Genomic DNA, 24,340 nt, shown 5'->3' on the forward strand with positions numbered 1-24,340 from the left:
CCTCGGGCAGCCGCCCAGGATGAGCCCACCTTCCTTGTGGAATGGGCCTTGACAGATTTAGGCTGTGGCAGGCCTGCCACAGAATGTGCAAGTTGAAATGTGCTACAAATCCAACGAGCAATCGTCTGCTTAGAAGCAAGAGCACCCAGTTTGTTGGGTGCATACAGGATAACAGCGAGTCAGTTTTCCTGACTCCAGCCGTCCTGGAAACCTATATTTTCAGGGCCCTGACAACATCTAGCAACTTGGAGTCCTCCAAGTCCCTAGTAGCCGCAGGTACCACAATAAGCTGGTTCAGGTGAAACGCTGACACCACCTTAGGAAGAAACTGGGGACGAGTCCGCAGCTCTGCCCTGTCCGAATGGACAATCAGATATGGCTTTTGTGAGACAAAGCCGCCAATTCTGACACTCGCCTGGCCGAGGCCAGGGCCAACAGCATGGTCACTTTTCATGTGAGATATTTCAAATCCACAGATTTGAGCGGTTTAAAATGTGATTTGAGGAATCCCAGAACTACGTTGAGATCCCACAGTGCCACTGGAGGCACAAAAAGGGGGTTGTATATGCAATACTCCCTTGACAAACTTCTGGACTTCAGGAACTGAAGCCAATTCTTTCTGGAAGAAAATTGACAGGGCCGAAATTTGAACCTTAATGGACCCCAATTTGAGGCCCATAGACACTCCTGTTTGCAGGAAATGCAGGAATCGACCGAGTTGAAATTTCTTCGTGGGGCCTTCCTGGCCTCACACCACGCAACATATTTTCGCCACATGTGGTGATAATGTTTTGCGGTCACCTCCTTCCTGGCTTTGACCAGGGTAGGAATGACCTCTTCCGGAATGCCTTTTTCCCTTAGGATCTGGCGTTCCACCGCCATGCCGTCAAACGCAGCCGCGGTAAGTCTTGGAACAGACCTGGTACTTGCTGAAGCAAGTCCCTTCTTAGCGGCAGAGGCCATGAGTCCTCTGTGAGCATTTCTTGAAGTTCCGGGTGCCACGTCCTTCTTGGCCAATCCGGAGCCACGAGTATAGTTCTTACTCCTCTACGTCTTATAATTCTCAGTACCTTGGTTATGAGAAGCAGAGGAGGGAACACATACACCGACTGGTACACCCACGGTGTTACCAGAACGTCCACAGATATTGCTTGAGGGTCTCTTGACCTGGCGCAATACCTGTCCAGTTTTTTGTTCAGGCGGGACGCCATCATGTCCACCTTTGGTCTTTCCCAACGGTTCACAATCATGTGGAAGACTTCCCGATGAAGTCCCCACTCTCCCGGGTGGAGGTCGTGCTGAGGAAGTCTGCTTCCCAGTTGTCCACTCCCGGAATGAACACTGCTGACAGTGCTAACACATGATTTTCTGCCCAGCGAAGAATCCTTGCAGTTTCTGCCATTGCCCTCCTGCTTCTTGTGCCGCCCTGTCTGTTTACGTGGGCGACTGCCGTGATGTTGTCCCACTGGATCAATACCGGCTGACCTTGAAGCAGAGGTCTTGCTAAGCTTAGAGCATTGTAAATTGCTCTTAGCTCCAGTATATTTATGTGGAGAGAAGTCTCCAGACTTGATCACACTCCCTGGAAATTTTTTCCTTGTGTGACTGCTCCCCAGCCTTTCAGGCTGGCATCCGTGGTCACCATGACCCAGTCCTGAATGCCGAATCTGTGGCCCTTTAGTAGATGAGCACTCTGCAGCCACCACAGAAGAGACACCCTTGTCCTTGGAGACAGGGTTATCCGCTGATGCATCTGAAGATGCGATCCGGACCATTTTTCCAGCAGATCCCACTGAAAAGTTCTTGCGTGAAATCTGCCGAATGGAATCGCTTCGTAAGAAGCCACCATTTTTCCCAGGACCCTTGTGCAATGATGCACTGACACTTTTCCTGGTTTTAGGAGGTTCCTGACTAGCTCGGATAACTCCCTGGCTTTCACCTCCGGGAGAAACACCTTTTTCTGGACTGTGTCCAGAATCATCCCTAGGAACAGCAGACGTGTCGTCGGAGACAGCTGCGATTTTGGAATATTTAGAATCCACCCGTGTTGTCGTAGAACTACTTGAGATAGTGCTACTCCGACCTCCAACTGTTCTCTGGACCTTGCCCTTATCAGGAGATTGTCCAAGTAAGGGATAATTAAGACGCCTTTTCTTTGAAGAAGAATCATCATTTCGGCCATTACCTTGGTAAAGACCCGGGGTGCCGTGGACAATCCAAACGGCAGCGTCTGAAACTGATAGTGACAGTTTTGTACCACGAACCTGAGGTACCCTTGGTGAGAAGGGTAAATTGGGACATGGAGGTAAGCATCCTTGATGTCCAGGGACACCATATAGTCCCCTTCTTCCTGGTTCGCTATCACTGCTCTGAGTGACTCCATCTTGATTTGAACCTTTGTATGTAAGTGTTCAAATATTTCAGATTTAGAATAGGTCTCACCGAGCCGTCTGGCTTCAGTACCACAATATAGTGTGGAATAATACCCCTTTCCTTGTTGTAGGAGGGATACTTTGATTTTCACCTGCTGGGAATACAGCTTGTGAATTGTTTCCAATACTGCCTCCCTGTCGGAGGGAGACGTTGGTAAAGCAGACTTCAGGAACCTGCGAGGGGGAGACGTCTCGAATCTCCAATCTGTACCCCTGGGATACTACTTGTAGGATCCAGGGGTCCACTTGCGAGTGAGACCACTGCGCGCTGAAACTCTTGAGACGACCCCCCACCGCACCTGAGTCCGCTTGTACAGCCCCAGCGTCATGCTGAGGACTTGGCAAAAGCGGCGGAGGGCTTCTGTTCCTGGGAATGGGCTGCCTGCTGCAGTCTTCTTCCCTTTTCCTCTATCCCTGGGCAGATATGACTGGCCTTTTGCCTGCTTGCCCTTATGGGGACGAAAGGACTGAGGCTGAAAAGACGGTGTCTTTTTCTGCTGAGATGTCTTCTGGCAGATATGGACATCGCACTTACTCTTGATGCCAGAGTGCAAATATCCCTCTGTGCATCTCGCATATATAGAAATGCATCCTTTAAATGCTCTATAGTCAATAAAATACTGTCCCTGTCAAGGGTATCAATATTTTCAGTCAGGGAATCCGACCAAGCCACCCCAGCGCTGCACATCCAGGCTGAGGCGATCGCTGGTCGCAGTATAACACCAGTATGTGTGTATATACTTTTTAGGATATTTTCCAGCCTCCTATCAGCTGGCTCCTTGAGGGCGGCCGTATCTGGAGACGGTAACGCCACTTGTTTTGATAAGCGTGTGAGCGCCTTATCCACCCTAAGGGGTGTTTCCCAACGCGCCCTAACTTCTGGCGGGAAAGGGTATAACGCCAATAATTTTCTATCGGGGGAACCCACGCATCATCACACACTTCATTTAATTTATCTGATTCAGGAAAAACTTCAGGTAGTTTTTTCACACCCCACATAATACCCTCTTTTGTGGTACTTGTAGTATCAGAAATATGTAACACCTCCTTCATTGCCCTTAACATGTAACGTGTGGCCCAAATGGAAAATACGTTTGTTTCTTCACCGTCGACACTGGAGTCAGTGTCCGTGTCTGTGTCGACCGACTGAGGTAAATGGGCGTTTTAAAGCCCCTGACGGTGTTTGAGACGCCTGGACAGGTACTAATTGCGTCTCATGTCGTCAACCGACCTTGCAGCGTGTTGACATTATCACGTAATTCCCTAAATAAGCCATCCATTCCGGTGTCGACTCCCTAGAGAGTGACATCACCATTACAGGCAATTGCTCCGCCTCCTCACCAACATCGTCCTCATACATGTCGACACACACGTACCGACACACAGCACACACACAGGGAATGCTCTGATAGAGGACAGGACCCCACTAGCCCTTTGGGGAGACAGAGGGAGAGTTTGCCAGCACACACCAAAACGCTATATTATACAGGGACAACCTTATATAAGTGTTTTCCCTTATAGCATCTTAATATATAATAATATCGCCAAATAAGTGCCCCCCCTCTCTGTTTTAACCCTGTTTCTGTAGTGCAGTGCAGGGGAGAGCCTGGGAGCCTTCCTAGCAGCGGAGCTGTGTAGGAAAATGGCGCTGTGTGCTGAGGAGAATAGGCCCCGCCCCCTTTTCGGCGGGCTTCTTCTCCCGTTTTTCTGACAACCTGGCAGGGGTTAAATACATCCATATAGCCCCAGGGGCTATATGTGATGTATTTTTAGCCAGCATAGGTACTTTCATTGCTACCCAGGGCGCCCCCCCAAGCGCCCTGCACCCTCAGTGACCGTTGGTGTGAAGTGTGCTGAGAGCAATGGCGCACAGCTGCAGTGCTGTGCGCTACCTCATGAAGACTGAGAAGTCTTCAGCCGCCGATTTCTGGACCTCTTCTCTCTTCAGCATCTGCAAGGGGGTCGGCGGCGCGGCTCCGGTGACCCATCCAGGCTGTACCTGTGATCGTCCCTCTGGAGCTAGTGTCCAGTAGCCTAAGAAGCCAATCCATCCTGCACGCAGGTGAGTTCACTTCTTCTCCCCTAAGTCCCTCGTTGCAGTGAGCCTGTTGCCAGCAGGACTCACTGAAAATAAAAAACCTAACAAAACTTTTACTCTAAGCAGCTCTTTAGGAGAGCCACCTAGATTGCACCCTTCTCGGCCGGGCACAAAAACCTAACTGAGGCTTGGAGGAGGGTCATAGGGGGAGGAGCCAGTGCACACCACCTGATCCTAAAGCTTTTACTTTTGTGCCCTGTCTCCTGCGGAGCCGCTATTCCCCATGGTCCTGACGGAGTCCCCAGCATCCACTTAGGACGTCAGAGAAAACATGGCGCTGGTGAGTGCTGAGGAAGAAGCCCCGCCCCCTCGACGGCGGGCTTCTGTCCCGCTTTCATGTACAATTTTTGGCGGGGGCTCATACATATATACAGTGCCCAACTGTCTATATGCAAACTTTTGCCAAAGAGGTCTCTAATTGCTGCCCAGGGTGCCCCCCCTGCGCCCTTACAGTGACCGGAGTATGTGGGTGTAGTGTGGGAGCAATGGCGCACAGCTGCAGTGCTGTGCGCTACCTCAGTGAAGACTGGAGTCTTCTGCCGCCGATTTCGAAGTCTTCTTGCTTCTTTCACCCGGCTTCTGTCTTCCGGCTCTGTGAGGGGGACGGCGGCGCGGCTCCGGGATCGGACGACAAAGGGTGAGATCCTGTGTACGATCCCTCTGAGGCTAATGGTGTCCAGTAGCCTAAGAAGCAGGACCTATCTGCAGAGAGTAGGGCTGCTTCTCTACCCTCAGTCCCACGATGCAGGGAGTCTGTTGCCAGCAGAGCTCCCTGAAAATAAAAAAAACCTAACAAAATACTTTCTTTTAGCAAGCTCAGGAGAGCTCACAAAACAGCACCCAGCTCGTCCGGGCGCAGATTCAAACTGAGGTCTGGAGGAGGGACATAGAGGGAGGAGCCAGAGCACACCAGAATCTAAATTCTTTCTTAAAGTGCCCATGTCTCCTGCGGAGCCAGTCTATTCCCCATGGTCCTTATGGAGTCCCCAGCATCCACTAGGACGTTAGAGAAAAATAATTTTCTTGCGAAAACAGAGCATTTAGGTGAAACGTGTGTTTTCGAGTTTGCGTCCCTGAAAAGCCGGCGCTTATCTGGGATTTTGTTTCGCCTGCCTGAGGCAGCTGACACAAAATCCCTGAAAAGAAGCGGCTCGTGCCAGCTTTTTGAGTACAATAGGATAGCCCCCGGAGATAAAAACTACCCACGGTAAATCACCGTGGGTAATTGGATATGGAGTCTTGGGATAATGAATTGGAAGTGCCCAATATGGTTACACTGCTCAATTGCTGGGATCAGTAGATTGGGTAACATTGTGAATCCTAAACTCCTTATTCTCAAGATCATTTTTCTCACTTTTAAATATGTAAATGCAATGTGTTATTTTTAAAATTTGGAGTTATCTACGTTCTACAGTTTTTATCATGTTAGATCAGAGAAATTGGTATGTGGCCTCTCTCTCTCTCTCTCTCTCTCTCTATATATATATATATATATAGCAGCTAGGAGCATTACTGAATGCAGAGAGGTACAATTACAGTTTTCTGCCTTGTGTAAAATCCACGTTTGGATGTGATTTAGTGAAAAGCTGCTCTATGAGCTATTTTTCAACACAATTGGTTTAAATACAATTGCTCTCAGAAATCTCCAAACATTATTTGGCTCAGTGGATAAGCATAGAATGAATTACATCTAATTATCTGCTGAATTGATATCCCACGAGGTGATCTAGTTCGATATCACTTTTAAGTGTTTTTATTTATCTTTGAAGACACGCTAAGTTGCTTGTCCATACTGTGATCCTTTGATTATAAATATAACCCCTGATGAAGTCCGTAGGACGAAACGCGTTGGGTTAAGACAGCGGTTTTTGTCATTTCCTCAAGGAAGATCAATCATCATGTTGATATGTGACTGAAATGAATTGTTACCAACACAAAAAATTTGTACGAAACTTTGTTGATTGTCACTTTGGACATATTGTGATATAACTTATTTTACTGTATTTTATTAAATAAATAAGTCTATTTCTCATGATTTTTCATTATAAGTGAAAACTCTTGATATACCAAAGAATATCACTAGCTCCCTGGGGAAATTTTATCTTATATATATATATCATCACATGTCCACGCAATCACATAGACAGGACCAGCACACTGTAGTTTTGTCAAGAAATGCTGTATTATAAACGTGAATAAAGTTACAAGGCTCGTCATATACTCATCGTTTGATCAGCACAGGGAAACACAGTAGACCACCCAAACAGCCGTTTTCGGACTTAATCCTTCATCAGGGGAATAGCCTTACAAAGTGCCATAGTGCCATGTGCAAAATAAGCCTGTATAAAGTGCCAAAAAATCTGTTCACTTGTGTGCTCTATTTAAACACACTTAATGGAGCTTACCTGCTACACCTGTGACCGTCATCACTCCCTTCCGTTCAGACCCGTCACACCGCCCGGCCGGGGTGCACCGCAGCCGGAACGCACGCCAGCGAACCACCCGGCCGGAAGTCCGGACACGCGACACGTACGCGTCACCCAACCGGAAGTCCGGACCCGTGAACCGCACCGTGCGTCCCACCAGCGGCGCAGACACCAGCCGTTAAGAGCAGCAAAGTCAAAATCAAAAGTGAGCGTGTCCGGGACACATTGCAGCTGGTCGCATCCACAACAGTATACAAAAGACTTGTCATAAAAACCTAATCATATTCACCAGCAACCAACCCAGTGAATGCTCCTCGATACTGTTCTGTATCGGGTCCATATATTTATGAACCGTCCACTACAATAATTAAAGAGGGACAACGGTGATCATTTGCCCCGATGCAAGACAGTATCGACAGAGTTAACATATACACATAAAAATAAATAAAAAATAAAAAATGGAGAATGATAATGAAACAATCTGCTGATTAGACCCAAAGTACTTGCACTCTCTATACTTAATTCTACAATATTATAGGGATCTTCAATCTATCACCAGTGCCAGCATTACAAGAATGAAGCAAATGAGCATTCTTCATTAAGTCCATTAGGGACCATCGCATCAAGCATGTAGATCCATCGGCACTCTTGCTGTAATAGCAGTCTGTGTCTATCTCCTCCTCTTCTCAAAGGTGGTACATGGTCTATAGGCATAAATTTAAATTCACCTAATTTGTGTCCCATAGTCACAAAATGCCTAGCCACCGGTGGCGTGCTTCCATCCATTTTTTGATACGCCTTTTTTATGGAGGACCTGTGCATCGCTATCCTCTCCTTCAGCATACGTATCGTCTTCCCTATATAAATTTTCCCACAGGGACAGAGTATCAGGTATGTCACAAACTTAGTGTCACATGACATCCGAAATCGTAGCGGGTATGTTGTTCCTTTAGTTGGATGACTGCATGTCTTTCCTGTCATCATAAAGCTGCAGTTCACACAGCCATGGCACTTAAAGGCACCCTTTTGTAGCTGCAGCCATCTATTGCCCCTGCCAACTCTGGGGCTAATGTCAGAAAAAGTCACCTCCTCTTTCAGATTATGGCTACGGCGGTAGCCAAATAAAGGTGTCTCTTCGCAGTAATATTTCATCACCGGGTCGGTCTGCAGAATATGCCAGTGTTTCAAGATAGACTGACGAGCCTTGTTTGAAGAAATGGAGTATGTGCTGGTATATACCATCCTGTTATTCTTTTGCCTCTGTTGGGGTTTCAACAGGTCTTCTCGGGGTATTTGCAAGCAACGAGTTATCGCATCCTTCACTTCCTTCTCGTCATAACCCCTCTCAACAAATTTATCACCCATAGAGTGTAAAGCTTCAGGTAAAGCGGCTCTATCGGAAACTATCCTTGCGACCCGGACCAACTGCGACCAGGACCAACTGCGAATAAGGCAGTCCTTTTTTTTTTTTTTTTTTTTGCCTTATTCGCAGTTGGTCCTGTCTATGTGATTGCGTGGACATGTGATGATATATTTACCTGCTTGACCGGACACCTGGACTATACCTCTGAGAGTGTCAGTGCGGCTTCCCGGATTCTCATTCTGTGATAATCTTTATATATATATATATATATTATATATATATATATATATATATATATATATATATATATATATATATATATATATATAGACAAATTGTAGAATGCGGCACTCAGGAAAAAATACAGCATAGGCAAATTTCGTATCATGATACGAAATTTGCCTATGCTGTGTTTTTTCCTGAGTGCCGCATTCTACAATTTGTCTACATTCACCTTTATGAGGGCACCGGGACCAGTTATCCATTGGAATAGGAGTGTCGGTCACATGATTGCATATATGTATATGTATATATATATATATATATATATAAAAAAAAGTATTTATCTGTAGCCAATTTAATAATATGCACTTAATTACTTCTGCAAAATCTGGTTACAAAATTACATCTCACCACTTCCATGCAACACACAATAGATAAGGACTCTCAGAAAAGTTTTGCGACACTCACATAAAGTAGTCACACTAATTTTATTTTCAGAGACTTATCCTCCAAGCCCTTTCTATATACAGACTAAAAAAACAAGCAAGTTTAGTGTTCCTTTTTGTGTTAATCTGGTCTCTAGGTCTTCATAAGTTTTTGGTTAACATGCAAGGAATAAATCCAATCCTTTACCTCCTCTTGGATAGGATGAAAATGACCATAGCATTTATTCATTAAGGACTGCAATGGACCTCTGATATACAAAATGTATTTAGATTGGGTATGGGTCATTTCCATGTCGACCTAGTACATGTCGACCATTAGTGGTTGACCTAATGACTGTCGACCTAATGACCGTATCCCTTTAGACAAGTACATTTCATTTTTGCTCCTGTTTTTCTTGCTATTAGAAGTAGAGATATAATACACATTCATTTCATATTGCAGTATCACTTACCAGCCTATTCTTTCCCAGCAGCGGCGTTTATAAGGTGAATATGAGAGAACTGCTTCCCACACGTCAATGTCCGACGTGATGCTTGGCTCTGACTGAGAATCGGGTGTCATATTCGAGGATGACTGGAAGCCTTCATCTTCAGACTGATCAATACTCTGCGGAACCTGGAGAGAAGATGAATTCAGTCAAACGCTTCATACAATTCCCATTACTATCCTTAAATAATTTAAGATACAGTACGAGGGTCAAAATGTATACAACATAATGCCAATCTATGCATTTTACACTGCCCCACTAGTTCACAAGAAACTCATTCTAACATAACCTCTTAAGATCAGATGTTTTCTGGTGCAATTGTTAGGGACATGTTTCAGTTGGAAGACTGGAGTTTCTATATAGTGAAAACATTCCTAGTGGCAATTCCCTCAATGTGCGTCTGACCAAGGATTAATTGCCCAGAGCCTCCATTAACCAGTGGTTAAATGGATAACATTTTTCTTAAAGCATTACCAGTGTTTCCAATATACTACACTATGGGGCCCATTTGCCAAGAATTGCATTTGCAATGCGATCTGGGCGTGATATTAGCTACCAGATCCGTAATAGAGGATGCGATTCTTATGGAGGGATATAATATTGTACACTCGCAAGGACAGGGGATCCTGCAGATGCGCAGCGGCCATTGCTGGAGAGGATTCCAGGGGAACAATCTCTAGATGGCAAGAGCTGTGGGGGAACAATTTACCAGGGCTAAATGTGGCAGCATCTAATTCCCCATACAAAGCTACGGAGGGATCGCATCAACCTCAGTCATACATTCAGGGGAATACTTAATAAAATTTGTTTTTGGGGAATAAGACACAAATATTTATTTCTAAATGCACACCTATCAGAGCTTCGCCAGTCTCTTGTGGTTTGTTTTAAATGACTGCTTGAAATAAGCCTACTTCTATTTTAGCAGTCTTTCAACAGTTCTGCCACAAACAGATGATTCCAGTATACAGCATTATATTTTGAACAATGACATGGAGAATAAATAGTCTTGAAAGTTTGCAGGGAAAACAAGCTTCATAAAGTGTATGACCTAAATTTCATTCATAACTAAAGAGAAACATAACCTAAATAAAATGTTATGTTTATGTTGATCACTGTGCCTGGTTGCTCAAACTGTACAATGGCTGATAAAAATATGGAATCATTTATTGGTGCAGGATAAACTTGTCTCAACATACTTCGAGCTATTGATATTTACATTTATACTATATAACTGCTTTAATGACTATAATCATCCCCTAGATGGCTTTTTTTTTTTTTACTAATTTATTAACAAAACTGGTTACTTTCAGCGTTTTTTAAAATAAGAATTTACTTACCGATAATTTTATTTCTCGTAGTCCATAGTGGATACTGGGGACTCCGTCAGGACCATGGGGATTAGCGGCTCCGCAGGAGACAGGGCACAAAAGTAAAAGCTTTAGGATCAGGTGGTGTGCACTGGCTCCTCCCCCTATGACCCTCCTCCAAGCCTCAGTTAGGATACTGTGCCCGGACGAGCGTACACAATAAGGAAGGATTTTGAATCCCGGGTAAGACTCATACCAGCCACACCAATCACACTGTACAACCTGTGATCTGAACCCAGTTAACAGCATGATAACAGCGGAGCCTCTGAAAAGATGGCTCACAACAACAATAACCCGATTTTTGAACAATAACTATGTACAAGTATTGCAGACAATCCGCACTTGGGATGGGCGCCCAGCATCCACTACGGACTACGAGAAATAGAATTATCGGTAAGTAAATTCTTATTTTCTCTGACGTCCTAAGTGGATGCTGGGGACTCCGTCAGGACCATGGGGATTATACCAAAGCTCCCAAACGGGCGGGAGAGTGCGGATGACTCTGCAGCACCGAGTGAGAGAACTCCAGGTCCTCCTCAGCCAGGGTGTGCCCCTGACCAAGTAGCAGCTCGGCAAAGTTGTAAAGCCGAGACCCCTCGGGCAGCCGCCCAAGATGAGCCCACCTTCCTTGTGGAATGGGCATTTACATATTTTGGCTGTGGCAGGCCTGCCACAGAATGTGCAAGCTGAATTGTACTACACATCCAACTAGCAATCGTCTGCTTAGAAGCAAGAGCACCCAGTTTGTTGGGTGCATACAGGATAACAGCAAGTCAGTTTTCCTGACTCCAGCCGTCCTGGAAACCTATATTTTCAGGGCCCTGACAACATCTAGCAACTTGGAGTCCTCCAAGTCCCTAGTAGCCGCAGGTACCACAATAAGCTGGTTCAGGTGAAACGCTGACACCACCTTAGGGAGAAACTGGGGACGAGTCCGCAGCTCTGCCCTGTCCGAATGGACAATCAGATATGGGCTTTTGTGAGACAAAGCCGCCAATTCTGACACTCGCCTGGCCGAGGCCAGGGCCAACATCATGGTCACTTTCCATGTGAGATATTTCAAATCCACAGATTTGAGCGGTTTAAACCAATGTGATTTGAGGAATCCCAGAACTACGTTGAGATCCCACAGTGCCACTGGAGGCACAAAAGGGGGTTGTATATGCAGTACTCCCTTGACAAACTTCTGGACTTCAGGAACTGAAGCCAATTCTTTCTGGAAGAAAATCGACAGGGCCGAAATTTGAACCTTAATGGACCCCAATTTGAGGCCCATAGACACTCCTGTTTACAGGAAATGCAGGAATCGACCGAGTTGAAATTTCTTCGTGGGGCCTTCCTGGCCTCCCACCACGCAACAAATTTTCGCCACATGTGGTGATAATGTTGTGCGGTCACCTCCTTCCTGGCTTTGACCAGGGTAGGAATGACCTCTTCCGGAATGCCTTTTTCCCTTAGGATCCGGCGTTCAACCGCCATGCCGTCAAACGCAGCCGCGGTAAGTCTTGGAACAGACATGGTACTTGCTGAAGCAAGTCCCTTCTTAGCGGCAGAGGCCATGAGTCCTCTGTGAGCATCTCTTGAAGTTCCGGGTACCAAGTCCTTCTTGGCCAATCCGGAGCCACGAGTATAGTTCTTACTCCTCTACGTCTTATAATTCTCAGTACCTTAGGTATGAGAAGCAGAGGAGGGAACACATACACCGACTGGTACACCCACGGTGTTACCAGAACGTCCACAGCTATTGCCTGAGGGTCTCTTGACCTGGCGCAATACCTGTCCAGTTTTTTGTTCAGGCGGGACGCCATCATGTCCACCTTTGGTCTTTCCCAACGGTTCACAATCATGTGGAAGACTTCCCGATGAAGTCCCCACTCTCCCGGGTGGAGGTCGTGCTGAGGAAGTTTGCTTCCCAGTTTTCCACTCCCGGAATGAACACTGCTGACAGTGCTAACACATGATTTTTCGCCCAGCGAAGAATCCTTGCAGTTTCTGCCATTGCCCTCCTGCTTCTTGTGCCGCCCAGTCTGTTTACGTGGGCGACTGCCGTGATGTTGTCCCACTGGATCAATACCGGCTGACCTTGAAGCAGAGGTCTTGCTAAGCTTAGAGCATTGTAATTGCTCTTAGCTCCAGTATATTTATGTGGAGAGAAGTCTCCAGACTTGATCACACTCCCTGGAAATTTTTTCCTTGTGTGACTGCTCCCCAGCCTTTCAGGCTGGCATCCGTGGTCACCAGGACCCAGTCCTGAATGCCGAATCTGTGGCCCTTTAGTAGATGAGCACTCTGCAGCCACCACAGAAGAGACACCCTTGTCCTTGGAGACAGGGTTATCCGCTGATGCATCTGAAGATGCGATCCGGACCATTTTTCCAGCAGATCCCACTGAAAAGTTCTTGCGTGAAATCTGCCGAATGGAATCGCTTCGTAAGAAGCCACCATTTTTCCCAGGACCCTTGTGCAATGATGCACTGACACTTTTCCTGGATTTAGGAGGTTCCTGACTAGCTCGGATAACTCCCTGGCTTTCTCCTCCGGGAGAAACACCTTTTTCTGGACTGTGTCCAGAATCATCCCTAGGAACAGCAGACGTGTCGTCGGAGACAGCTGCGATTTTGGAATATTTAGAATCCACCCGTGTTGTCGTAGAACTACTTGAGATAGTGCTACTCCGACCTCCAACTGTTCTCTGGACCTTGCCCTTATCAGGAGATCGTCCAAGTAAGGGATAATTAAGACGCCTTTTCTTTGAAGAAGAATCATCATTTCGGCCATTACCTTGGTAAAGACCCGGGGTGCCGTGGACAATCCAAACGGCAGCGTCTGAAACTGATAGTGACAGTTTTTTACAACGAACCTGAGGTACCCCTGGTGTGAGGGGTAATTGGAACGTGGAGATACGCATCCTTGATGTCCAAGGATACCATAAAGTCCCCTTCTTCCAGGTTCGCTATCACTGCTCTGAGTGACTCCATCTTGAACTTGAACTTCTTTATGTACAGGTTCAAGGACTTCAGATTTAGAATAGGCCTTACCGAGCCATCCGGCTTCGGTACCACAAAAAGAGTGGAATAATACCCCTTCCCTTGTTGTAGAAGAGGTACCTTGACTATCACCTGCTGAGAATACAGCTTGTGAATGGCTTCCAAAACCGTCTCCCTTTCTGAGGGGGACGTTGGTAAAGCAGACTTCAGGAAACGGCGAGGTGGCTCTGTCTCTAATTTCAACCTGTACCCCTGAGATATTATCTGCAGGATCCAGGGATTTACCTGCGAGTGAGCCCACTGCGCGCTGTAATTCTTGAGACGACCGCCTACCGCCCCCGAGTCCGCTTGCGAAGCCCCAGCGTCATGCTGAGGCTTTTGTAGAAGCCGGGGAGGGCTTCTGTTCCTGGGAAGGAGCTGCCTGTTGCTGTCTCTTCCCTCGTCCTCTGCCTCGTGGCAGATATGAATAGCCCTTTGCTCTCTTATTTTTAAAGGAACGAAAGGGCTGCGGTTGAAAGGTCGGTGCCTTTTTCTGTTGGGGAGTGACTTGAGGTAGAAAGGTGGATTTCCCGGCCGTAGCCGTGGCCACCAAATCCGATAGACCGACCCCAAATAACTCCTCTACGCATCGCCTGTCCACTGTCGTGTCCATAAAGCTCTTCTGGCCGAAATGGACATAGCACTTACCCGTGATGCCAGTGTGCAGATATCTCTCTGTGCATCACGCATATAAAGAAATGCATCCTTTATTTGTTCTAACGACAGTAAAATATTGTCCCTGTCCAGGGTATCAATATTTTCGATCAGGGACTCTGACCAAACTACCCCAGCACTGCACATCCAGGCAGTCGCAATATCTGGTCGTAGTATAACACCTGCATGTGTGTATATACCTTTTTGGATATTTTCCATCCTCCTATCTGATGGATCTTTAAGTGCGGCCGTCTCAGGAGAGGGTAACGCCACTTGTTTTGATAAGCGTGTTAGCGCTTTGTCCACCCTAGGAGGTGTTTCCCAGCGCTCCCTAACCTCTGGCGGGAAAGGGTATAAAGCCAATAACTTCTTTGAAATTAGCAGTTTTTTTATCGGGGCACCCCACGCTTCATCACACACGTCATTTAATTCTTCTGATTCGGTAAAAACTACTGGTAGTTTTTTCACACCCCACATAATACCCTGTTTAGTGGTACCTGTAGTATCAGCTAAATGTAACATCTCCTTTATTGCCAAAATCATATAACGTGTGGCCCTACTGGAAAATACGGTTAATTCGTCACCTTCACCACCGGAATCAGTGCCTGTGTCTGGGTCTGTGTCGACCGACTGAGGCAAGGGGCGTTTTACAGCCCCTGACGGTATTTGAGGCGCCTGGACAGGCACTAATTGAGTGTCCGGCCGCCTCATGTCGGCAAACGACTGCTTAAGCGAGTTGACGCTATCCCGTAATTCCACAAATAAAGGCATCCATTCTGGTGTCGACCCCCTAGGAGGTGACATCCTCATATTTGGCAATTGCTCCGCCTCCACACCAATAACGTCCTCATACATGTCGACACACACGTACCGACACACAGCAGACACACAGGGAATGCTCTATACGAAGACAGGACCCACTAGCCCTTTGGGGAGACAGAGGGAGAGTCTGCCAGCACACACCAAAAAGCGCTATATATGACAGGGATAGCCTTATGATTAAGTGCTCCCTTATAGCTGCTTTTATATTAATATATTGCCATTTATTTTGCCCCCCCTCTCTGTTATACCCTGTTTCTGTAGTGCAGTGCAGGGGAGAGACCTGGGAGCCTTCCTGGCCAGCGGAGCTGTGACAGAAAATGGCGCCGTGTGCTGAGGAGATAGGCCCCGCCCCTTTTTCGGCGGGCTCGTCTCCCGCTATTTAGTACATTTAGGCAGGGGTAAATATCTCCATATAGCCTCTGGGGCTATATGTGAGGTATTTTTAGCCTTTTTAAAGGTTTTCATTTGCCTCCCAGGGCGCCCCCCCCCAGCGCCCTGCACCCTCAGTGACTGCCGTGTGAAGTGTGCTGAGAGGAAAATGGCGCACAGCTGCAGTGCTGTGCGCTACCTTAAGAAGACTGCAGGAGTCTTCAGCCGCCGATTCTGGACCTCTTCTTGCTTCAGCATCTGTGAGGGGGCCGGCGGCGTGGCTCCGGTGACCATCCAGGCTGTACCTGTGATCGTCCCTCTGGAGCTTCATGTCCAGTAGCCAAGAAGCCAATCCATCCTGCACGCAGGTGAGTTCACTTCTTCTCCCCTCTGTCCCTCGTTGCAGTGATCCTGTTGCCAGCAGGAATCACTGTAAAATAAAAAACCTAAGCTAAACTCTCTAAGCAGCTCTTTATGAGAGCCACCTAGAATTGCACCCTTCTCGGCCGGGCACAAAAATCTAACTGGAGTCTGGAGGAGGGTCATAGGGGGAGGAGCCAGTACACACCACCTGACCTGTAAAAGCTTTACTTTTGTGCCCTGTCTCCTGCGGAGCCGCTATTCCCCATGGTCCTTTCAGGAACCCCAGCATCCACTTAGGACGATAGAGAAATCTAACTGAGGCTTGGAGGAGGGTCATAGGGGGAGGAGCCAGTGCACACCACCTGATCCTAAAGCATTTACTTTTGTGCCCTGTCTCCTGCGGAGCCGCTAATCCCCATGGTCCTGACGGAGTCCCCAGCATCCACTTAGGACGTCAGAGAAAATATATTAATTTTGTTATGAAATAAAATTTGCATAACAAATTACTTTACTGAAAAATGCTAACTCTGCACAAATATTTAAATTAGAACATTTACAATAAATTATTCTGTTTCCTATTATACACATAAAATGATATACTTACTTTTATTGCCAAACCGGACAGATCCGCACTATCTGGCACAGGTGGCAGATCCAGTTTAATATCCATGTCATTTGTCCGAGTGTGCACAAGGGCTCCAAAGAGTGATACACGAGTCTCCTTCTCAAACTTGTCACTGGTGGAGAAATTCTGGGAGAAAAGGCCGATAGCTGGAAGCCCAGTGCCAGGTGCAGCCTCCATAATCTGAAGGGTATTGTGGACAGTGTTGCTTATGTCATACTCTTGGTAAGCCAAAAATGTCCCATGGTCAGCTTCAAATACACTAACATCATAATAGTCATACCCCTGGTAGTGTGGCTTCCTGCCTACATACTTGTTGTTCTGAAAGAGGTCCCGTTTTGGTGGAAGAACTTGGGGTGGCCCAGTGCCTGCAAGATCTACTAAAAGCTCAAACACAGCACATAGATTTGTAAACTGTTCACCAATATACTTTTCCACATGTTCCAGTAGCTCCTCTAGCCGTTCTGCTTCCGAAGTCATGCCACCAAGACGCAAATTAAAGGAAAGCATCAGCATTTTATTTTTCACTGGGAGCTTTGTAGCTTTTGGCTGCTGCTTGCGGGCCTCTTCCTGGAACAAGTGGACAAAGAGTGTGTCATAGGCCAAGCGCTTCAGCCTTTGCTTGGTTCTCTTCTTGCTTTGGTGTCTATCCCCCAGACCAATCTTCCATGGGAATCCTCTCATGTGCGATTCACACAGGTCACCAAAGAGCTGAGTGATGCTATCCATCTTAATGTGGAAACAGACTTTATCTAGCCTCTCAAGTGTTGATGGAAGTATGACTAGCTACATCTGAAACATATAATGAAATGAGAAAATATATATATATATTAGTCATTAATCAGGAAGGAGAAGATAATACCACAAAAATAGACTAGATACCTCTGCACTAATATCACAAGTGAAAGCGGGTATAGAAGAAATCACACATTCGTTCAAATGACCTAAATCGGGAAAAAAAACTTAATTTTTTTCTATATTTTAAATATATATTGACCAGTCCTCAAAAATAAATAAGAAAATATAAAATACACATATAATACTTCTATTAATAAACAAAAATGCACATTAAAATGGGAAAAATTTGTAGTAAACTCTCCATCTTAAGTATCATCTAGAGACTTGCTAAAATAATTACTAAAGGAGGTGGATCGATATAATCTCTAGTATCCTGCTGGAAACCAGATACTAGTATTGCTGTGTCCACACCTATATCAAGGTAATACCAGGAACAGTTAAATCCTGTTACTCCAGGGGGTAAATTTACTAAGCTGGGAGTTCTATTTAAAATGGGATGTTGCCCATAGCAACCAATCAGATTCCAGGTATTATCTTCTAGAAGGTGCTAGATAAATGAGAAGTACAATCTGATTGGTTGCTATGGGCAACATCCCATCTTAAATAGAACTCCCATCTTAGTAAATTTACCCCCAGGTGTTACTTCAATAATACAGATGCTTAGCATGTTTACCCCTCCATAGGGCTGAGAGCACGGGGCGTACAGATTTATTGATATGTCTCCACTGCGAGAGAACCCGATGTTCCCCTATGTGTGTGGTTGAGGGTAAAGGAAAGCTCAATCTCCACTGCCGGAGACTTCACATGCCAGGTACCTGTTAAGATGACTCAGTCCTTATCTTATAATAGCCGTGGCTTACTCTGACCCTCAACCTCGCCACTATTTCGTATTCTCATTTGCACTGTTCATTCGTCTCTCTGGAGCTCCACAGTTAAAGCAGACACATCTTATCCAGGGGTCCCAATCTCTCAAGGGCCCAAATCTCTCATGCATTTCTCTCCACTAACTGGGGCTTTATCAAAGAGAATACCACAAAAATGAAATGGTGTTTCCAGGCACACATTATTTCCACCCTTATCCCAGGTGACACATGAGATTCATATAACAAGAAAAGGAAATGGGTCTGTGCTCAATACAATCTAGATCAGAGGTTCTCAAACTCGGTCCTCGGGGGCCCACACGGTGCATGTTTTGCAGGTCTCCTCACAGAATCGCAAGTGAAATAATTAGCTCCACCTGTGGACCTTTTAAAATGTGTCAGTGAGTAATTAATACACCTGTGCACCTGCTGGGTTACCTGCAAAAATAAGAATTTACTTACCGATAATTCTATTTCTCATAGTCCGTAGTGGATGCTGGGGACTCCGTCAGGACCATGGGGAATAGCGGCTCCGCAGGAGACAGGGCACAAAAAGTAAGCTTTTAGGATCACATGGTGTGTACTGGCTCCTCCCCCTATGACCCTCCTCCAAGCCTCAGTTAGGTACTGTGCCCGGACGAGCGTACACAATAAGGAAGGATCTTGAATCCCGGGTAAGACTCATACCAGCCACACCAATCACACCGTACAACTTGTGATTTGAACCCAGTTAACAGTATGATAACAACGAAGAAGCCTCTGAAAAGATGGCTCACAACAATAATAACCCGAATTTTGTAACAATAACTATGTACAAGTATTGCAGACAATCCGCACTTGGGATGGGCGCCCAGCATCCACTACGGACTATGAGAAATAGAATTATCGGTAAGTAAATTCTTATTTTCTCTAACGTCCTAGTGGATGCTGGGGACTCCGTCAGGACCATGGGGATTATACCAAAGCTCCCAAACGGCCGGGAGAGTGCGGATGACTCTGCAGCACCGATTGAGAGAACTCCAGGTCCTCCTTAGCCAGAGTATCAAATTTGTAAAATTTTACAAACGTGTTCTCCCCTGACCACGTAGCTGCTCGGCAAAGTTGTAATGCCGAGACCCCTCGGGCAGCCGCCCAAGATGAGCCCACCTTCCTTGTGGAGTGGGCATTTACAGATTTAGGCTGTGGCAGGCCTGCCACAGAATGTGCAAGTTGGATTGTGCTACAGATCCAACGAGCAATCGTCTGCTTAGACGCAGGAGCACCCATCTTGTTGGGTGCATACAGGATAAACAGCGAGTCAGATTTTCTGACTCCAGCCGTCCTTGAAATATATATTTTCAATGCTCTGACAACGTCCAGCAACTTGGAGTCCTCCACGTCGCTAGTAGCCGCAGGCACCACAATAGGCTGGTTCAAGTGAAAAGCCGAAACCACCTTAGGCAGAAACTGAGGATGCGTCCGCAGTTCTGCCCTGTCCGAATGGAAAATCAGATATGGGCTTTTGTACGATAAAGCCGCCAACTCTGATACTCTCCTGGCTGAAGCCAGGGCCAGTAGCATGGTTACTTTCCATGTAAGATACTTCAAATCTACCGATTTGAGCGGCTCAAACCAATGGGATTTGAGAAAATCCAAAACTACGTTGAGATCCCACGGTGCCACTGGAGGCACAATCGGGGGCTGTATATGTAGTACACCTTTGACAAAGGTTTGTACTTCAGGCACTGAAGCCAATTCTTTCTGGAAGAAAATCGATAAGGCCGAAATTTGAACCTTAATAGACCCCAATTTGAGGCCCATAGACAATCCTGCCTGCAGGAAATGTAGGAATCGACCCAATTGAAATTCCTCCGTTGGGGCCTTCTTGGCCTCACACCACGCAACATATTTTCTCCAAATGCGGTGATAATGTTGTGCGGTCACTTCCTTCCTGGCTTTAATCAAGGTAGGAATAACTTCCTCTGGAATGCCCTTTTCTTTTAGAATCCGGCGTTCAACCGCCATGCCGTCAAACGCAGTCGCGGTAAGTCTTGGAACATACAAGGTCCCTGCTGAAGCAGATCCCTTCTTAACGGTAGAGGCCACGGCTCTTCCGTGAGCATCTCTTGAAGTTCCGGGTACCAAGTCCTTCTCGGCCAATCCGGAGCCACGAGTATTGTTCTTACTCCCCGTAGCCGTATAATTCTCAGTACCTTTGGTATGAGAGGCAGAGGAGGGAACACATACACCGACTGGTACACCCACGGTGTTACCAGAGCGTCCACAGCTATTGCCTGAGGGTCTCTTGACCTGGCGCAATATCTGTCCAGTTTCTTGTTGAGGCGGGACGCCATCATGTCCACCTTTGGTTTTTCCCAACGGTTCACAATCATGTGGAAGACTTCTGGATGAAGTCCCCACTCTCCCGGGTGGAGGTCGTGTCTGCTGAGGAAGTCTGCTTCCCAGTTGTCCACTCCCGGAATGAACACTGCTGACAGTGCTATGACATGATTTTCCGCCCAGCGAAGAATCCTTGCAGCTTCTGTCATTGCTCTTCTGCTTCTCGTGCCGCCCTGTCTGTTTACGTGGGCGACTGCCGTGATGTTGTCCGACTGGATCAACACCGGCTGACCCTGAAGCAGCGGTTTTGCCAGGCTTAGAGCATTGTAAATCGCTCTTAGCTCCAGTATATTTATGTGAAGAGACGTCTCCAGGTTCGACCACACGCCCTGGAAGTTTCTTCCCTGTGTGACTGCTCCCCAGCCTCGTAGGCTGGCATCCGTAGTCACCAGGACCCAGTCCTGTATGCCGAATCTGCGGCCCTCTAACAGATGGGCACTCTGCAACCACCACAGAAGAGACACCCTTGTTCTTGGCGACAGTGTTATCCGCTGATGCATGTGCAGATGCGATCCGGACCATTTGTCCAGCAGATCCCACTGAAATATTCGTGCGTGGAATCTGCCGAATGGAATTGCTTCGTAAGAAGCCACCATCTTTCCCAGGACTCTTGTGCATTGATGTACTGACACATTTCCTGGTTTTAGGAGGTTCCTGACAAGTTCGGATAACTCCCTTGCTTTCTCCTCCGGGAGAAACACCTTTTTCTGAACAGTGTCCAGAATCATTCCCAGGAACAGCAGACGTGTCGTCGGGGTCAATTGAGATTTTGGAAGATTCAGAATCCACCCGTGTTGTTGAAGCACTACTTGGGTTAGTGCTACTCCGACTTCCAGCTGTTCTCTGGACCTTGCCCTTATCAGGAGATCGTCCAAGTAAGGGATAATTAATAAGCCTTTTCTTCGTAGAAGAACCATCATTTCGGCCATTACCTTGGTAAAGATCCGAGGTGCCGTGGACAAACCAAACGGCAGCGTTTGAAACTGATAATGACAGTTTTGTATCACGAACCTGAGATACCCTTGGTGTGAAGGGTAAATTGGGACATGCAGATAAGCATCTTTTATGTCCAGGGACACCATGAAGTCCCCTTGTTCCAGATTCGCTATCACTGCTCTGAGTGACTCCATCTTGAACTTGAATTTCTGTATGTACAGGTTCAAGGATTTCAGATTTAGAATAGGTCTTACCGAACCGTCCGGCTTCGGTACCACAAATAGTGTGGAATAATACCCCTTTCCCTGTTGTAGGAGGGGTACCTTGACTATCACCTGCTGAGAATACAGCTTGTGAATGGCTTCCAATACCGTCGCCCTTTCTGAGGGAGACGTTGGTAAAGCAGACTTTAGGAACCGGCGAGGGGGAGACTTTTCGAATTCCAACTTGTAACCCTGAGATACTACCTGCAGGATCCAAGGGTCCACCTGTGAGCGCGCCCACTGTGTGCTGAAAATCTTTAGTCGACCCCCCACCCCCCCTGAGTCCGCTTGCACAGCCCCAGCGTCATGCTGAGGGCTTTGTAGAAGCCGGGGAGGGCTTCTGTTCGTGGGAAGTAGTTGCTTGCTGCACCCTCTTACCCCTTCCTTTGCCTCTGGGCAAATATGACTGTCCTTTTGCCCGCTTGTTCTTATAGGAACGAAAGGACTGCGGCTGAAAAGACGGTGTCTTTTTCTGTTGGGAGGTGACCTGAGGTAAAAAAGTGGATTTTCCGGCTGTTGCCGTGGCCACCAGATCCGATAGACCGACCCCAAATAATTCCTCTCCTTTATACGGCAATACTTCCATATGCCGTTTGGAATCCGCATCACCTGACCACTGTCGCGTCCATAAACTTCTTCTGGCAGATATGGACATCGCACTTACTCTCGATGCCAGAGTGCAAATATCCCTCTGAGCATCTCGCATATAAAGAAAAGCATCCTTTAATTGCTCTATAGTCAATAAAATACTGTCCCTATCCAGGGTATCAATATTTTCAGTCAGGGAATCCGACCACACCACCCCAGCACTGCACATCCAGGCTGAGGCTATTGCTGGTCGCAGTATAACACCAGTATGTGTGTATATACTCTTCAGGGTAGTTTCCAGCCTCCTATCAGCTGGATCCTTGAGGGCGGCCGTATCAGGAGACGGTAACGCCACTTGTTTTGATAAGCGTGTGAGCGCCTTATCCACCCTAGGGGGTGTTTCCCAGCGCGCCCTAACCTCTGGTGGGAAAGGGTATAATGCCAATAACTTCTTTGAAATTAGCAGTTTTCTATCGGGGTTAACCCACGCTTCATCACACACGTCATTCAATTCCTCTGATTCTGGAAAAGCTACAGGTAGTTTTTTCACACCCCACATAATACCCCCCTTTGAGGTACCTGCAGTATCAGAGATATGCAAAGCCTCCTTCATTGCCGTGATCATATAACGTGTGGCCCTATTGGAAAATACGTTTCTTTCTTCACCGTCGACACTAGATTCATCTGTGTCGGTACCTGTGTCGACTGACTGAGGTAAGGGACGTTTTACAGCCCCTGACGGTGCCTGAGACGCCTGGACAGGTACTAACTGGTTTTCCGGCCGTCTCATGTCGTCAACTGACTTTTGCAGCGTGCTAACATTATCACGTAATTCCATAATTAAAGCCATCCATTCCGGTGTCGACTCCCTAGGGGGTGACATCACCATTACCGGCAATTGCTCCGCCTCCACACCAACATCGTCCTCATACATGTCGACACACACGTACCGACACACAGCAGACACACAGGGAATGCTCTTATCGAAGACAGGACCCCACTAGCCCTTTGGGGAGACAGAGGGAGAGTTTGCCAGCACACACCAAAGCGCTATAAAAATGTATATAAACAACCCTAAAAGGTGTTGTTTCTGTTATATGCGCTTAATATATAAAAATATCGCCAAAATATGCCCCCCTTCTCTGTTTTACCCTGTTTCTGTAGTGCAGTGCAGGGGAGAGTCCTGGGAGCCTTCCTCACAGCGGAGCTGAGCAGGAAAATGGCGCTGTGTGCTGAGGAGAATAGGCCCCGCCCCCTAAAACGGCGGGCTCTTCTCCCGGAGTTTGCGATATATGGCAGGGGTTAAATACATCCATATAGCCTCAAGGGCTATATGTGATGTATTTTAGCCATAGAAAATAAGAATTTACTTACCGATAATTCTATTTCTCGGAGTCCGTAGTGGATGCTGGGGTTCCTGAAAGGACCATGGGGAATAGCGGCTCCGCAGGAGACAGGGCACAAAAGTAAAGCTTTCCGATCAGGTGGTGTGCACTGGCTCCTCCCCCTATGACCCTCCTCCAAGCCAGTTAGGTACTGTGCCCGGACGAGCGTACACAATAAGGGAGGAATTTTGAATCCCGGGTAAGACTCATACCAGCCACACCAATCACACCGTACAACTTGTGATCAAAACCAGTTAACAGTATGATAACAGAGGAGCCTCTGAAAGATGGCTTCTTAACAATAACCCGAATTAGTTAACAATAACTATGTACAATTATTGCAGATAATCCGCACTTGGGATGGGCGCCCAGCATCCACTACGGACTCCGAGAAATAGAATTATCGGTAAGTAAATTCTTATTTTCTCTATCG

At 46.8% G+C, this 24,340-nt stretch overlaps 1 protein-coding gene across 2 annotated transcripts in view; it reads right to left on the minus strand.

Moving 5' to 3' along the window:
* Positions 1 to 24,340, minus strand: part of TUBGCP6 (tubulin gamma complex component 6) — a 240,780-nt gene that overhangs the window by 208,954 nt on the left and 7,486 nt on the right. For both annotated transcript variants that reach the window (XM_063927151.1, XM_063927152.1), the window contains exons 2-3: positions 16,681 to 17,490; positions 9,440 to 9,603 (exon numbers count right to left, since the gene is read on the minus strand). In XM_063927151.1, coding sequence (XP_063783221.1) covers positions 9,440 to 9,603; positions 16,681 to 17,427 — 911 coding nt within the window. In that variant the 5' untranslated portion in view covers positions 17,428 to 17,490. The remainder of the gene's footprint in view (positions 1 to 9,439; positions 9,604 to 16,680; positions 17,491 to 24,340) is intronic.

This window comes from Pseudophryne corroboree, chromosome 6 (genome assembly GCF_028390025.1).
Source record: "Pseudophryne corroboree isolate aPseCor3 chromosome 6, aPseCor3.hap2, whole genome shotgun sequence".
Taxonomy (NCBI): domain Eukaryota; kingdom Metazoa; phylum Chordata; class Amphibia; order Anura; family Myobatrachidae; genus Pseudophryne; species Pseudophryne corroboree.